At 50.4% G+C, this 16,022-nt stretch overlaps 1 protein-coding gene across 1 annotated transcript in view; it reads right to left on the bottom strand.

The window, feature by feature from the left end:
• Positions 1 to 5,787: 5,787 nt before the first annotated feature.
• EFNA3 (ephrin A3) overlaps positions 5,788 to 16,022 on the bottom strand; it is a 59,784-nt gene continuing 49,549 nt past the window's right edge. The window contains exons 2-5 of the mRNA XM_056853498.1: positions 12,727 to 13,016; positions 9,570 to 9,635; positions 6,291 to 6,368; positions 5,788 to 5,956 (exon numbers count right to left, since the gene is read on the bottom strand). Of these exons, the coding sequence (XP_056709476.1) occupies positions 5,835 to 5,956; positions 6,291 to 6,368; positions 9,570 to 9,635; positions 12,727 to 13,016 (556 nt within the window). The 3' untranslated portion in view covers positions 5,788 to 5,834. The remainder of the gene's footprint in view (positions 5,957 to 6,290; positions 6,369 to 9,569; positions 9,636 to 12,726; positions 13,017 to 16,022) is intronic.

A 16,022-nucleotide genomic window follows, 5' to 3' on the forward strand; every position in this document is an offset into this window, starting at 1 on the left:
CCTGGGTTCAAATCTTCCTTCTGCTGTGCCCTTTCCAGGTCGCCTGCAATTTCATAGCCTCTCCATTTGCAAAACCCACCTACCTTACAGAGTCGTCGGTGTCCAGACAATGGAAATAGCAGTGGAAGATCAGGGTCGGTGATGTAAATTCACACCCACGGGTATGCGAGCAGGGCCTGGGTGCGCTTCTTGTGGGCAGTGGGAGGCCGTGTCATAAGAACATAAGGCCATGCTGGATCAGACCAAGGTCCATCAAGTCCAGCAGTCTGTCCGCACAGTAGCCAACCAGGTGCTTCTAGGAAGCCCACAGACAAGACGACTGCAGCAGCACCATCCTGCCTGTGCTCCACAGCACCTCATATAACAGGCATGCCCCTCTGATACTGGAGAGAATAGGTCTGCATCATGACTAGTATCCATTTTGACTAGTAGCCGTGGATAGCCCTCTCCCCCATGAACATGTCTACTTCCCTCTTAAAGCCTTCCAAGTTGGCAGCCATCACCACATCCTGGGGCAGGGAGTTCCACCATTTAACTATGTGTTGTGCGAAGAAAGACTTCCTTTTACCGGTGGGTAGCCGTGTTAGTCTGTCTGCAGTAGTAGAAAAGAGCAAGAGTCCAGTAGCACAGGCAGGATGGTGCTGCTGCAGTTGTCTTGTTTGTGGGCGTCCTAGAAGCACCTGGTTGGCTACTGTGTGGACAGACTGCCGGACTCGATGGACCTTGGTCTGATCCAGCGTGGCCTTACGTTCTTATGACCCGGCCTCCCACTGCCCACAAGAAGCGCACCCAGGCCCTGCTCGCATACCCGTGGGTGGGAATTTACATCGCCGACCCTGATCTTCCACTGCTTCACTCTCCTCTACTTAAAGACAGATCACGTTCTAGCTGTATCTGAAGAAGTGAGCTGTGGCTCACGAAAGCTCACACCCTGCCAGAAAATATTCTTGTTAGTCTTTAAGGTGCTACTGGACTCTTGCTCTTTCCTTTTACCAGTTTTCTTTTATCCGTCATGCCGTGGGCTTTCCTTAGATCACAGCATTCACGCCAAAACAACAAGAAAGTGGGCACGCAGAAGAAGGGATTAGAGTGTCAGGCACTAGCCTGAGAATGGTATGCTGTGGCTGAGCCAGATGCCAGCCAAGGCCAACGTATTATTCCTCTTCCTAGGTGTGTTGACTTTCTCCTGTGGGAACCTCTGGGAGCCTCCAGGGAGGGGGTTTGCCACGGTATCCTGAGCTGTCTGTCTTTTGATTATCTATATATGCCATGCCATGTACAATTGAACCTCACTAGTATCCTCTTTGAGTACCCATCTTGCTGGGGGTAAAGGGAAGATGACTGGGGAAGGCGCTGGCAAACCACCCCGCAAACAGTCTGCCTGGAAAACGTCGGGATGTGACGTCACCCCATGGGTCAGGAATGACCCGGTGCTTGCACAGGGGACCTTTACCTTTTTACCTTTTAGTATCCTCTTGATTCCTGGCTTCTGTTACCTGTTGAACTTTCCTAATAAATCAGCTTGCATAGGACTCCCTGCCTGCCGAGTCTGTTTATGGGATTATCACGGGACTAGAGCTCACATTGAGATACCTGACGAAAGACCAGGGGCTGAGCGGAGACTCAAACAGGGTTTTCCAAGCAATTTGCCGTTTGCTGGGAAGTCCGACTTAGCTGCAACTGACGTGCCAGCAAGAGGAGGGGGAAGAGAGGAAAAGGGGAAATGCTGGAATCCCCCTTCCCCTGCCGATGAGCAGGAGGAAATGCAAAGGTGCAAACACACACAGCGATTGAGGGCACACCATCTGAGAAGTCATCTCCATCCAAAAAGGTTGCTTGGATAAGAGCCAGACTATGACTCAGAAAGAAACTTGGGGGTGGGAGTTGGGCCGGAGTGTGGCCTTGTCTACCTTTAGGCCGTGGGATATTCCAGCAAGCTTCAGCCTGTGGTGTAGTGGTTAAGAGCGGTGGTTTGGAGTGGTGGACTCGGATCTGGAGAACTGGGTTCGATTCCCCACTCCTCCACGTGAGCGGCGGAGGTGAATCTGGTGAACTGGATTGGTTTCCCCACTCCTACACACAAAGCCAGCTGGGTGACCTTGGGCTAGTCACAGCTCTCTTAGAGCTCTCTCAACCCCACCTACCTCACAAGGTGTCTGCTGTGGGGAGGGGAAGGCGATTGTAAGCCAGTTTGTTTCTTCCTTAAGTGGAAGAGAAAGTCGGCATATAAAAACCAACCCTTTATTATTTCAAAAGGGGCAGCCCCATTCTCACACCAGGCACACAGGGAGTTACTGTTTTATGCCACCCCACCCCAAATATTGGGCTTCAATTGAACCTTGAAACCCTTTTTCAATTGGCCTGCCCCATTTGTCCAAGCTGGCACTGAGATTTACGGACATTTCGATGGGTGAAAGAGGTGCCCCTGGATTAATGGAGTGGCAGGTTTTTATTTTTTAAAAGGACATCCATTGGTTTTAACAAAAAAGGTATTGATAAGAAGAGTAGGAGCCATTTTCTTGCTTGGGATACCGGAACAGAATCAGAGCGCAAACCAAACGTTGCCGGGATCTCCATTCTGACCAGTGAGCACATGAAGCTGACTTGGACCGAATCAGACCCTCGGTCCATCATGGTCAGTATTGTCTACTCAGACCGGCAGCGGCTCTCCAGGGTCTCCGGTGGAGGTCTTTCACATCATCTGCTGCACGGTCCTTTTCAACTGGAGATGCCGTGGATTGAACCTGGGACCCTCTGCATACAAAGCAGAGGCTCTACCAGTGAGCCACAGCCCCTCCCCTTAGCAGAGGCATTCCTCCTCTCACAGACAGGCCTCTTCTTATAGCGAGCCAGCTCTGATAGGTCTGGGCGTTTCCTAAGAAGAGGCATCCATCCTTCCCTCATGCACAGGAAGGAGTACCTCTTCTGGCATTTCCTAAGAAGAGGGATCCTCCCTTCTTTCTCTCAGACAGGAATGCTTCTTCTGATATGGAGCCTGCTGTGGTAGATCTGGGCATTACCAAAAAGGTGCTCCTGTCTTCCCATCATGGGAAGGAAAACTCTTCTACAGTGTAGGACATTTCCTTAGAAGAGGGATTCCCATTCTCACACAGAGGAATGCCTCTTCTAAGATGGGACTCTCCTGCGACATAGCTCTACATCTAAACGTAGTATCTTCCACCCTTCATTTTTATACGTGCACCTTAATCCATTCAATTGGTTTGGAAGATGTACAATTAAGGGACTAAGATTCCCGAGGCAGTCCTGATTCCCTGCGCTGTCTCTCAAAGGGCTGGAACATATGAATCTGCCTTATACTGAATCAGACCTTTGGTCCATCAAAGTCAGTATTGTGTACTCAGACTGGCAGCGGCTCTCCAGGGTCTCAGGCAGGGATCTTTCACATCACCTACTTGCCTAGTCCCTTTAACTGGAGATGCTGGGGATTGAACCTGGGACCTTCTGCATGCCAAGCAGATAAGAGACCCTCTTCCCACGCTGTCATGTAGCTGCTAATGGCCTGTTGGATCCAGTTCTGCCAGTCGACAGATTGAGGAAGCCAAGGTCTGACAGTTGGCTGCTCTGACTAGGAGGAGGTCTCGGGAGCTATCAGAGGTATGGCCTAGCTTGTTTTAGTTGAGGGTGTGAGGATTTGAACACAGGACCCTCTGAGCGCAAAGTGTGTGCTTTCCCTCCAAGCTGTGGGCCCTTTTGGAGAGGGGGAGAACAGATGGAACCCGCAAAAATCTCCTCACCCCATTTGCACTGAGTAAGCCTGGCCTGGAAGCTCTAAGACAAGATCTTGGGACAAACCAGAATTAAATCCAGGCAAGATGCAATCCCAGAAGTGATCCGAAAGGCCTGGCTGGGGTGAGCCTGTCAGCAGCAAATGGGTCATCAAAGCAGGGCAGGTTAGGAGGCTAAAAATGGTCCTGACGCATTACCTTCTAGGGGCATCTGGCTGGGCACTGTGTGAAACAAGATTCTGGACAACGCAGTCTTATCCGGCACAACTTCCCCTTATGTCTGACAAAGCAAAGAGTTAGGATCTCTCATAATTACATTTGCTTCACAGGCTGCATTCCTTTCTAGAGGATGGAAGCGAGCGCCACTGATCTAGGCCCCTGTAAACTCTATGCTTGACTACTGCAACATGCTCCACTAGGGGCTGCCCTTGAAGATGACGGGGAATCTTTCCAAGGGCGTAGACAGCTGCTGCCCTCCTCCTGTTAAATGTTTTTGGTGGCATCTGAATTTTACGGCACTTGTGGTGGTACAGTCTCCAGCACTGATCGGTCAAGCCAGTTTGACGAACCAAACACCACCCAAGGACACAGAGGACTAAGCCTCTGTCCGCAGTCCAGCATCTAGGAGGGAAGGGTCAATGGTTTGGCAGGAGTAAACATCCATAAAAGGAGTAAAAACTCATAAAAGCTTGGCTGAACAAGTCGAGGAATGTCAGGGGAACGCAGAAGGCCGATCAGAAAGGTTCGGAGTAGGGAAGAGGCTGAAAATAGATAGGCAAGTTGAAATGGGGGCTTACATCTAAGAAACATTTTGGTTTATATCAAACAGCCGATTTTGACTGGCTTTCTGGAACACGGGCTGAACAATTGCTGCGAAAAAAGTTTCAGCCGGTTAACGGTCCCATCTCCGTCCCCCCACCTTACACCCAGAATCACAGCCACAAAATCCACAGCTGGGGGGCGGGGGAAGATTTTTTTTCTCCACCTTTTATTTAGTTTTTTTTTTAATAGACTAAGAGCAAGTATATGAAAATCGCCAGCCAAAGCTCTTGAGAACACAAAAAAACCAAACATCCACCCCCCAAAAAAGGTCCTTTGCTTGTCCGTCGACGTGGTTTTTGCCCCAGAAAGAAAAGTGTCCGTGCGTCTTGCATAGGTCTGGTCTTCACAGAAGACAAAGGGAGGAATCGCCCCAAAAAACAAAACACCAAAAAAAGAAAGAAAAAAAAGAAGGAAATAAAAAAATGACTCTGGCTTACGCAGGCAGGCCGGCGCCCGCCCCGTGCCCACCCACTACGAGAACAGTTTATGATAATCTATAGACACGGATAATAGAGCCTCTCTCTGTACACAACACATCGCGATATGTACAGGCACCCCAGGGCGAGGGTACCACGCCTCCCAGGTTGAGAGTCACCGCGCATTCAGTGCCCCCCCCATCTCCGGGTCAGGCAGGGTGCCCCTCTCCAAACAGGGCAGAGCACCCCGTCCCCATGTTCTGTCCCGAGCCGACCAAGGTCTTCAAGGCGATGATAATCTATAGACACGATCTGCTGCTCCAATTGTTCGCTGCCAGCCCGTGCCTAGGGCGCCCAAAGAGACTGGCAGACGGCCTATTGCTGGCAGACGGGTTCGGTGGCCTGCGGTTCTTAGGTCAGTGCAGAACCCGGAGGCCCGGATGTCGAGCGCGCCCTCTGGCAGGGCACCAAGCAGCCCCCTCCCCCTTTAAGGTCCGCAGGCAGGAGGAGCTCCCTCCCAGTCGCGGGGCAATGCCCCAGAACCTCCTCTGAATCTCCCCTCCCCCCAGCAACGGGCAGAAGGGGCAGGCGAAAGAGAGAGGGCGGAACCCAGCGGCGACGCCCCCTTGGCTGGGGGAGGGCGAGGGCGGCACCGCCAGGGAAAGGCTCGCGCTCCACCACCGCGGCACTCCCTGCCGCCCCCCGTCCGTCGGGCTGTCTCCTCGCAGATATCCCGATTTAAATATATAATTTTGCTCGTTTGTCCTTTTCGCAACGTCGAAGGAGTCATTGGGGAAGGAGCTGGGTTCGCGCGGGTGGCTCGGTGCCCTCCCTTGGCACCCCCGCGCAGCTAGGACGCCAAGAGAGTCATGAGGAAGAGGGCGGCGGCCACGGCCAGGGGCAAGTGTTCCCGTTTGGGGCTGGTCCCGCTGATACTCTTCTCCAGCTTGGGCATCTCGGGGTTAAAGTTATCTGCAAAAGGGGAAGGGGAGAGAGAGAAGAGGAGGAGGGGGGGGGAAGGAAGGACGATGAGACCAAATCAGGGTGAGGAGTACCCTCTCCTCCCCGCTAGCGCCTCCTGCTCGGGCACCTCCGGTGTGGGGGAGGGCAGAGGATTTTTTCGGGGAGAGGGGGGGAACCCTGCTGCAGCTCCAAGGCTTAATCCAATTCACTAGGGGGCTCCGCCAGTTCTGGAGAAGCTCTCGGCCTCATCCAGCAGGGGGCACTGCCAAAGCAGAGAGAGGTGGCTGGGCGCCAGCGGGGGAAACTCCCTCCACCAGCAGGGGACGCTGTGGGTCTCACTCACCCAAGTCCTCGATCTTCACCTCTGGCCCTATAGTGAACTGCGGGAGGGTCGGGACTGCCTTCTCCCCAGAGTGCGACGCTGCAGGCAGGAGAGGGGGGAGAGGGTTATGCGCTGGAGGGGGAAGGGGAGGGGACCATGCTCCATCCCCCCTCCCCACAGCCCCACCTCTTCCCTTTGTTCGAAATTTCACCGCTCCCCCCTCCGATCCATTTTGACACCCCCCCTTGCCCGTAAACTCATACAGCAAAAGCAGATCCCATGAAAGGCATCAAAGTTGAGTCAAAAGGCCCAGACGACACACAGTGCAGAAAATGAGCATGCACAAGGATTCCCACTCGTTACGCAAAGGGACATGTACACCAACAGCGAACAGCGGGCATACCCAGGTGACCCTTGACTGGTGCACTATGGGGGGGGTATATCAAGAACAGATATCCGTCCGATGAAGTGTGCATGGCAGGAGCGTGCGTGGGCTTTGTGTTCTGAAGTTGCACTGATGACAATCAAAGCTAGTCCAAATAAGGCCGCAAAAGTGACTGATCCACAATATTTTTTTACACCATCCTATCTTTCCTGTCTCTAATTATGAACACTGCCCTAGAATGAGGATAAAAAAATCCACACAATGGGGCCATGTACAGAGAAGGGGAATTTTCCCAGCAAAGTTGGGAGAACTAGAGCTTAGGGGGAAAAAACCTGAGTTTTTACTCCCTCCAAACTGGACAACCTTCCTTCTCCCTCCCCATCAGAGCTCACAGTAGGCATAAACTGTCGAGGAGAGAAAGCAGACGTAAGAGGAGGAGGACAGGGTATGGGAATTGGGCTGAGGCAGCAGAAGTAAAGGCGAGTTAGTGGCACCACTTGGAGTAATCTACCCCTAATCAGCTGGGCACCAGAGGGAAGAAGGGTTGAAGCAGAACGTTCTCCATGCTTTCTGCTTCAAGTACTTTGCAGCCACCTGCATGCTGATGAGGGGTGGGTGGAGGGGAAAGCCTGTCTCTCCACCCCACCCCAAATCAACACGCAGGTAGCAGTGTCAATGACGGCAAGAAGGTTGAAGCAGGAAGGGCAGACAATACTCTTTCTGCATCGACCCTCCATCCCCTCCAATGTCCAGCTGATTGGCCTGCAGGAGGGTTGTGGAAGGAGGAAGAGGCACCTGAGAGACAACGGGAGAAGGTGGCAATATGGGTTGAGAAAGGAGAAATTGGAAGCAGATGGGATTCTCTTCCCCTACAAAACTTCCCTGTTTGTGTTATTCTGAACAGCTACCCATTCATGAAAGTTCCCTTGCTAATCTCCTGGTATTAATTTGCACAAAGGAAGATGTGTCTGGCTATTTATGTCTGATTTTCATGATCTCATGTTTCAGGGCAATGTCATCACAAGGTGATGTGGGGAAGTCCTGTGGCATGCCTGTGGGGTTACTTGCGCTCCTCAACACACCCCATGTGGTGAAGGAGAAAACCAAAATCCCACAATACGAACACAGGTTATCATAATATTGTCGAAGGCTTTCACGGTCAGAGTTCATTGGTTCTTGTAGGTTATCCGGGCTGTGTGACCGTGGTCTTGGTATTTTCTTTCCTGACGTTTCGCCAGCAGCTGTGGCAGGCATCTTCAGAGGAGTAACACTGAAGGACAGTGTTATCATCTTTGCTCTGGCTATACCTCTGTTTCACCACATGGGGGCAGATTAAGAATAACTATGGAAATACCGAAAAGGTATTCATCACCTTGTGGCGGCATTTCCCCATAAAGCAACTGATATGTAAATTCACCCTCAGGTATGTGTGCTGCACTCATTGCGGGCAGAGAAGGAAGCCAGAAGGTCACATAATGCTGTGAACTTTCCATAGATCACAGCATTCTGACCAAATGGCAGGGTTTTGCTTTCGTTTTTTAAAAGCAAGTTCGTAGTCCTCATGGAAACATAGAAAATCAGTAGTACGGGAAACGGGGGGAGGGCAATAAAACCTTTCTTTTTAAAAATGATGCAAAGGAATGTTTGAGGTGGGACTCCCCCACCTGTAGTCTGAAATGGTGTGGTCCATTGCTCCCCATCAGGGCTCTGTCAGTTTATCCTCCTGCAGGTGTGAATCAGAGGCATAATGTGCCACTCTTCCTCATCACTTCCCCTCTATTCCAACTCAGATGCAACTTTCTTTATTATTTATTTAATCCGTTTGTATCCTGCCTTTCTCTCCAGTGTGTGTGTGTGTGTGTGTGCGTGTTAAGTGCCATCAAGTCGCTTCCGACTCATGGTGACCCTATGAATCAATGTCCTCTGACAGCCTCACTCAGATCTTGCAAACTGAGAGCCGTGGCTTCCTTTACTAAGTCCATCCATCTTTTGTTGGGCCTTCCTCTTTTCCTGCTGCCCAATTAACATATGGAACTACCGACCACAAGATCTAGTTCTAGCTGTAAAGCTGAGGTAGGTTTGAAAAGTTCTTTAAAAAAGAGAGAAGCAGACCAACTCATGAAGGACATATCTATCTAAGGCCTTTAGCCATGACATCTAAATGGAACCTCCATCTTCAGAGGCAGTATACCGCTAAGTACAAGATGTTGGTAAACAGTGAAGAAATTCTGCTGCCACTGCACTGCCATTGTAGTCTTTCTGCTAGTGTCCGGTTGTCTGCTGCTGGAAACAGGATGCCAGATGAGATGGTCCCTGGTCCTGATCTAGTAGGGTCCTCTAACGTTCTTTGCTCTCTAAATGAGCTATATTTACACCCTAATGCTTTATTTACTTAGAAAGTTTCTATGCCACTTCTCCAGAGACCTGCACCACCGTTCATAAGAGTATTATTTGATGTTACATTTCTAAAATTAAATCAGCAATGCGGTTAGCCCCTTTGATTTCGTAGGGGGAATAGCAGGATAGGCACATCTCGAATGATAAAAATAAATCCCCATGAGGACTAGAAACTTGCTAGAAAGCAATCTGTGAAAATAGCAATTCTCAGCATGTTGGATGCATAGCGCACTGCCAAATGCAGAAGCGTGTAGCACACACATGCGTACAGGTGGGCCATCTGCAGCTATACGCCACCGCCACAGAGCAAGAGAAACAGGAGCGGTGAGCTGTTGCACGTAGCCACGTTGCAAGTTTCTGCATCCCAGAGAAGTTTTTCAGTTCAGAGCCACGCATTACAGACAAGCAAATTAAAATAAGTGGACGCGTGCAACATATTTGAGCCAGGGAGAGGCAGGGATGCGCATTAAGGGCTCGCGCATGCGACCAAGGATGGGGGGGCAGACACGGAAACTTACTGGAAGCACAGCAGACAAAGACTCTCATTCGGAGGCAGGCCCGGCGGTGGCTGTGCGCTGGAGTCGCTGAAAAGGGAAAAGAAAGAAAAGTTTGCAAACTCGAAAAGAGGGCACAGAAATTTCGGGTCAATTCGCCAATGACGAAAAACCTTTTTAGCAATTTACAAGGCGCCTTCCAGTGAACCAGAACCATAGAATCAGAGTTGGAAGGGTCAACCAAGGTCATCTAGTCCAACCCCCTACACAATGCAGGAAATTCACAACTACCTCCCCCCCAGACATCCCAGTGACCCCTACTCCATGCCCAGAAGATGGCCAAGATGCCCTCCCTCTCATGATCTGCCTACGGTCATAGAATCAGCATTGTACAGATGGCCATCTAAACTCTGCTTCAAAACCTCCAGGGAAGGAGAGCTTACCACCACCCTAGGGAGCCTGTTTGCTTCCTGAAAAGCTTTCTGAAAAGTTGGCAGAGGATGCTTTCTCTTGGTCCGAAACAGGAGGGGAGGCCTCTTCCGAGACATGTAAAGTCCACAGATATCAAGCGGGACTCTGAGAAGAGGCGCTCCACCTTTTCCCTCCCGCAAGAAGGAAGGAACACCTTCGCTACGATAACGCCTGCAGAGAGCCACGGATGCATCACCGAGAGACAAAACACCCTAATTCTGTTCGCAGCTATGGTTTATGCAGATTTAATTGTTTTTAATTAAATCAATTAGAACTCATACGGGCAATTGAGTAAGATTTCCTGAATCAAGCGGCAGCCCTTGCAGAAAGCTGAACACCCCCCTTCGCCAAAGGAAACAATACCGACGTTCTGGCACGCAGGCGAGGACCCTATTCCCACACCGGGGGTCACTGCCTGGGTCTCCCCCACCCCACGAAAGACTTGTAACTTTCCCGGATTCATTTCTCCTGCAATAGACTAAACCTGCTCTGCTTTGTGATGCAGGACGTCTTAGCAAATTGATCATTACCGTTTCTTTTCTCTTCTCTGAAGAAAAGAACTTAATCTTTAGTAAAACGTTTAATCTCCCAGTCGGATCTGATTGTATTCATTACAGAACAGCTGCAACCCAAAAGCATTTAATAGGCGATTATGCAAAGGGAGCGCGGGACTGGCAGTTGGATTCGTTCTTTTTTTTGGGGGGGGGGAGAATGAATTTAAAAATGCAAAGCTTTTACCCCCCATCCCCAAATAAACTTTGCAGCATTTCAGTTCCCAAAGGACTGTAAAGTTTCAGCCCAGCCCTGGACCAAGGTTTTGGCAGAGCCGCCCCCTGGTGGACGGTGGATGATGTGCCAGCTTGGCTCAGCAAGAAGTCACCAACACCGGTGACAAAAATCATAAAATCATAGAGTTGGAAGGGACCACCAGGGTCATCTAGTCCAACCCCCTGCACAATGCAGGAAATTCACAACTACCTCCCCCCACACCCCCAGTGACCCCTACTCCATTCCCAAAAGATGGCCAAGATGCCTTCCCTCTCATGATCTGCCTAAGGTCACAGAATCAGCATTGCTGACAGATGGCCATCTAGCCTTTGCTTCAAAACCTCCAGGGAAGGAGCACTGACCACCTCCCGAGGAAGCCTGTTCCACTGAGGAACCGCTCTAAAGGCGGGGGAGAATAAGGAGGCTGTGTGGTGAAATGGTCAGATCGCTGGACTAGGATCAGCGATTCCTGGGTTCAGAGCCCCACTCGGCCATTTGGGAACCCCGTTCCCTTCTTTTCAGCCTACAACCTCAGATGAGGCCTTTTGGGGGAGTAAAATGGGGGAAGGACTAAGACTATCAAGGTGAGCTGCTTAGAGGAGGGAAAGGAGAAAAAAGCAATAGAATCTCTCCCTCCCCAATCTGGACCTCCCCGTAGCGTTGAAGAGGTCTACCTCGGTAACTTCTGGAGAACTGACAACGTTTGAGGTCAACCCCCAAGGCAAGGATTTCACCCACAAACCTGTTTAGTATTTCCGGAGCCCCAGAATTAGGGTTGCCAAACCCAGGCTGGGGAATCCCTGGAGATTTGGTGGGAGTGCCTGGGGAGAGAACAGTAATGTGAGGCTACAGAGCTCACCCTCCCAAGCACCTGGAGGTTTGGCAACCCTATGAGTGCCATTATGATGGCACTGAAGGAATAATGTCCACATTTTTTAGCCCAGTCGCACCTTAGAGATCAAGAATATTCTGGGGTTGTAAGCGTTCAAGAGTTTAAGCTCCCTTCGTCAGAGAGCTTTGACTCTCGAAAGCTCATACCCCCAAATTCTTGTTGGTCTCTAAGATGCTACTGGACTCAAGTCTAGCTATTGTACACATGAACAGATGAAAACATGAAGCTACCTTATACTGAATCAGACCCTTCAATCATCAAAGTCAGTATTGTCTGCTCAGACTGGCAGCGGCTCTCCAGGGTCTCAGGCAGAAGTCTTCCACATCACCTACTTGCCTGGTTCCTTTAATTGGAGATGCCGGGAATTGAACCTGGGACCTTCTGTATGCCAAGCAGATGCTCTACCGCTGAGCCACGCCCCCTTCTGCTGCAGACTGACACCGCAACTCTCCTGAAACCATGTCCACATTTTGGCATTTTTATTTTCCTGTTGGGGGTCGGGTCAAGGGTCACCCAGTAACCTTTCAATTCTCACAGCTCAGTTAGGGAAAGAAAGAGATTGGGGACTTCTGGGCTAGCTCAGCAACTCTGACCCTGTGCAGCTGTCTTGGACAGAGTCAGGCCGCTTAGCTAGGAGGCGAGTCCTCTGGCAGTGGCTCTCAGATGTTTTTTGGCTACTCCTGCTACCGTATCTCAAGATGCCAGGGATCAATTCTGAGACCTTCTGCAAAATATCTACTATCAGAAGCCATAGGAGTCTTCTGCATGTCCCATCCTGATCTAGGTGAATTTTGAGAGTGGGTTCACAGGCCAATTTACACAGACTTAGTGTACGGTAAGGTGTACGCACATATCCCCTATGTACGGCATTCTTGCTAGAGGTGCACAGGTAATGCACAGCCTCGGTGAACTCCCAGCTCTTCTCTCTGTGCATAACCCTCCCCAAATAACCAGACCACCTTTTTACACAGTTGCGCATTCTCCACGGCCTAGGGATTCTCAGATCCTAAGCAGAGACGACAAGCGGGGTGCCTGGGGGGTCACACTCACAGATGTAGTAGTACTCGTGGCCAGCGTGAAACTCGTATCCGAGCGAGAAGGCGCTGTAGCGCTGGAACTTCTCCGAGAACTTGATGGGGCTGTGCGGGGCGTGTGGGCGGTTGCACTCCCAGCGCTTGAACCCTTGGCTGATGTTGCACGTCCGGTAGCCCTCGTGGTTCACCATGTACAGGATGTACTGCTCCATGCGTCCCTCGGGCACCGAGGAGTTGTAGTGCGGGCAGTAGATGTCCAAGTAGTCGTTGACGTTCACCTGGACTGTGTAGCCCTCTCGGCGCAAGCTGGAGGGAGAGAGCAAGGGAGGCGAGTCAGGATGGAACCCCCCCAAAACACTCAAACAGGATTTACCTCGGCCGCTGAGGACAAAACGCCTACATGCTCAGCCCGCACTGAGGCTCGTTTCTAGACATGCGGTGTAGTTGTTAACCAAAAGTCCCTTCGCTATTGGAGCAACCACAGGCAAGTTCCACGCGGGACCTGAAGGAACTCCACAGGGCCTGTAAAACGGAGCAATTCTGCTAGCCCTACGGTTGAGGACAGCTACGGTTTTGTCAATGCGTGCTGGCTTCCCTCCTCCTCTTTAACACCTTTATTTAGCTTATTAGAGGGAGGGGGAACCTTGCCCGCTGACTTACTCTTCGTTGGCCTTCCATCCCGATTACTCCACTGAGGAGTGTCATTTTATGCATTATATACTGATTTTTTAAAATTCTATCGATTACAGATACTTATGGGGCTGCTTTAGTTTTATTTTATGCAAATGGAATCTCATTTGTCCTGATTTTGTTGTAAGCCGCTCTGAGCCTGGTTTTCCTGGGGAGAGCAGGATATAATAATAATAATAATGAAATAAAATAAATGTGGGATTAAGGAGAGGAATATGGGGCCGCCAGAAGTGGATTAGACCCCGCCACCCGCCATTTCAAACACCAAGGACTATTCACTTCTAAATTCACACCAAACCAGTATTATGGAATAGTTATGGAATCTAATTTGTTCGGATTTTGTTGTACGCCGCTCTGAGCCAAGTTTTGCTGGGGAGAGCAGGAAATAATAATAATGATGATGATGATGATAACAATAATAATAAAAATAAATTTGGGGTTAAGGGAAAGAATATGGGACCGCCAGAACTGGTTTAGACCCTGGCATCCGCCATTTTAAACACCAAGAATGATTCACTTCTAAATTTACACCGAACCAGATGCCAACCCCCAAGTCCCCAAACTTATCATTTGTTTGGAAGACTGATGTATTCCAGCTGTATGACTCTGTCCCCCCTCCCAATCCCCCATCACAAAAAACTCTCCTATTACACACTAGTTGCACCCCTGTCAGAAGCAAATGTTTGAGAATACTGGCATTAAAGCTACCAGTACAGACGGATTATATCCATTTTGGGCTTTATGCATGCTGCATGGAGCGGGTGAAGAAAAGAGCAATGTGGATGATCGGGGGCCTGGAGACCGAGCCCTATGAGGAAAGGCTGAGGGACCTGGGAAAGTTCAGTCTGGAGAAGAGGAGGTCGAGGGGGGACAGGATGGCTCTCTGAAAGTATCTGAAGGGCTGTCACTTAGAGGAGGGCAGGGAGCTGCTCCTGTTGGCAGCAGAGGGTAGGACCTGCAAGAATGGGTATAAATTGCGAGCAGAGAGTTACCGGCTGGACATTATGTAAAAATATTTTTTTACAGAATGAGTTGTTCGGCAGTGGAATCAGCTGCCTACGGAGGTGGTGAGATCCCCCTCACCGGTGGTCTTCAAGCAGCGGCTGGACGAACGCTTGTCAGGGATGCTCAAGGCTGATCCTGCATTGAGCAGGGCGTTGGACAAGTACGGCCCCTTCCGACTCTATGACCCATGGCCACTGGAGGCAACAGAACACAACAGATTCACAAGGCGAAGCCTTTCTCTGTTCTGCTTGCTCTTCTTCCCTGCTCTGTTGAGATGTATTGGGGGGGAGAATTTCTCTTCCTTTTTGCCCCATCTCCTTGTGCCCTTTAGTTGGGACTTACAAAGCCAGTTCGGATTCCACCACGCTGATGTAACCAGCCCAGTGGAGAAATATTGAGCCGTCGGCATAGGTTTCCCAGACCAGGGGCTCAAAAGCAGCTTTAAGGGCAGGGTGGCCAACCTCCAGGTACCAACTCCTGCTATTACATCTGCTATCAGAACTGATCTCCAGCCGATAGAGATCAGTTCCCTTGGATAGAAATGGCCGCTTTGGCAATTGGACTCTATGGCATTGAAGTCCCTCCCCTCCCCAAACCCTGCCCTCCTCAGGCTCCGCCCCAAAAACCTCCCGCCGGTGGCAAAGAAGGACCTGGCAACCCTATTCAAGGGTGGTTAACAGAAACTGTCTTAATTCCTCTTTACCCAACTTCTCCCTGAAATCCAACCACCCGTTTCTTTCCCTCTGTTTTAGGGATTCGGAGTCGGTTTCTAATCGATTCCATTTTGCACCAAGGGAAATTCGACGAGAGGAAGAGGGGTTCCGTAAAGTATCAGAATTTCACTGTTTAGAGATGCTATGGGGTAGCGACGCCTTTCCGAACCTTCCTATCGCCCTGCTACAGAGCCACCCTGTGGTGTGTAACACCAAAGAACTGCACGGGCTGAAGTTACAGATGGGCGATTTCTCTTCAAAGGGAAATGAAATGACGCGTACCTATTCTCTCCAGGATCAAAGGAGCATGCCTATTATATTAGGTGCTGTGGAGCACAGGCAGGATGGTGCTGCTGCAGTCGTCTTGTTTGTGGGCTTCCTAGAGGCACCTGGTTGGCCACTGTATGAACAGACTGCTGGACTCGATGGACCTTGGTCTGATCCAGCATGGCTTTTCTTATGTTCTTACTTCCTAACATCACTCAAATTCAGGTTAATTGCGTTTGGCCAAAGGCCATTACAAAAATTGGACTAAAATCACTATAAAATCATTAACAATTTTTACTATTAGCCATGGATAGCCCTCTCCTCCATGAACATGTCCACTCCCCCAATTCAAGCCTTCCAAATTGGTGGCCATCACCACATCCTGGTGCTATGGAACACAGGCAGGGTAATGCTGCTGTAGTCGTCTTGCTTGTGGGCTTCCTAGAGGCACCTGGTTGGCCGCTGTGTGAACAGACTGCTGGTCTCGATGGGCCTCGGTCTGATCCAGCATGGCCTTATGTTCTTATGACACGGCCTCCCACTGCCCACAAGAAGCGCACCCAGGCCCTGCTCGCATACCCGTGGGTGGGAATGTACATCGCCGACCCTGATCTTCCACTGCTATTTCCATTGTCTG

The sequence above is a fragment of the Euleptes europaea genome, chromosome 7, assembly GCF_029931775.1.
Source record: "Euleptes europaea isolate rEulEur1 chromosome 7, rEulEur1.hap1, whole genome shotgun sequence".
NCBI classification, from domain to species: domain Eukaryota; kingdom Metazoa; phylum Chordata; class Lepidosauria; order Squamata; family Sphaerodactylidae; genus Euleptes; species Euleptes europaea.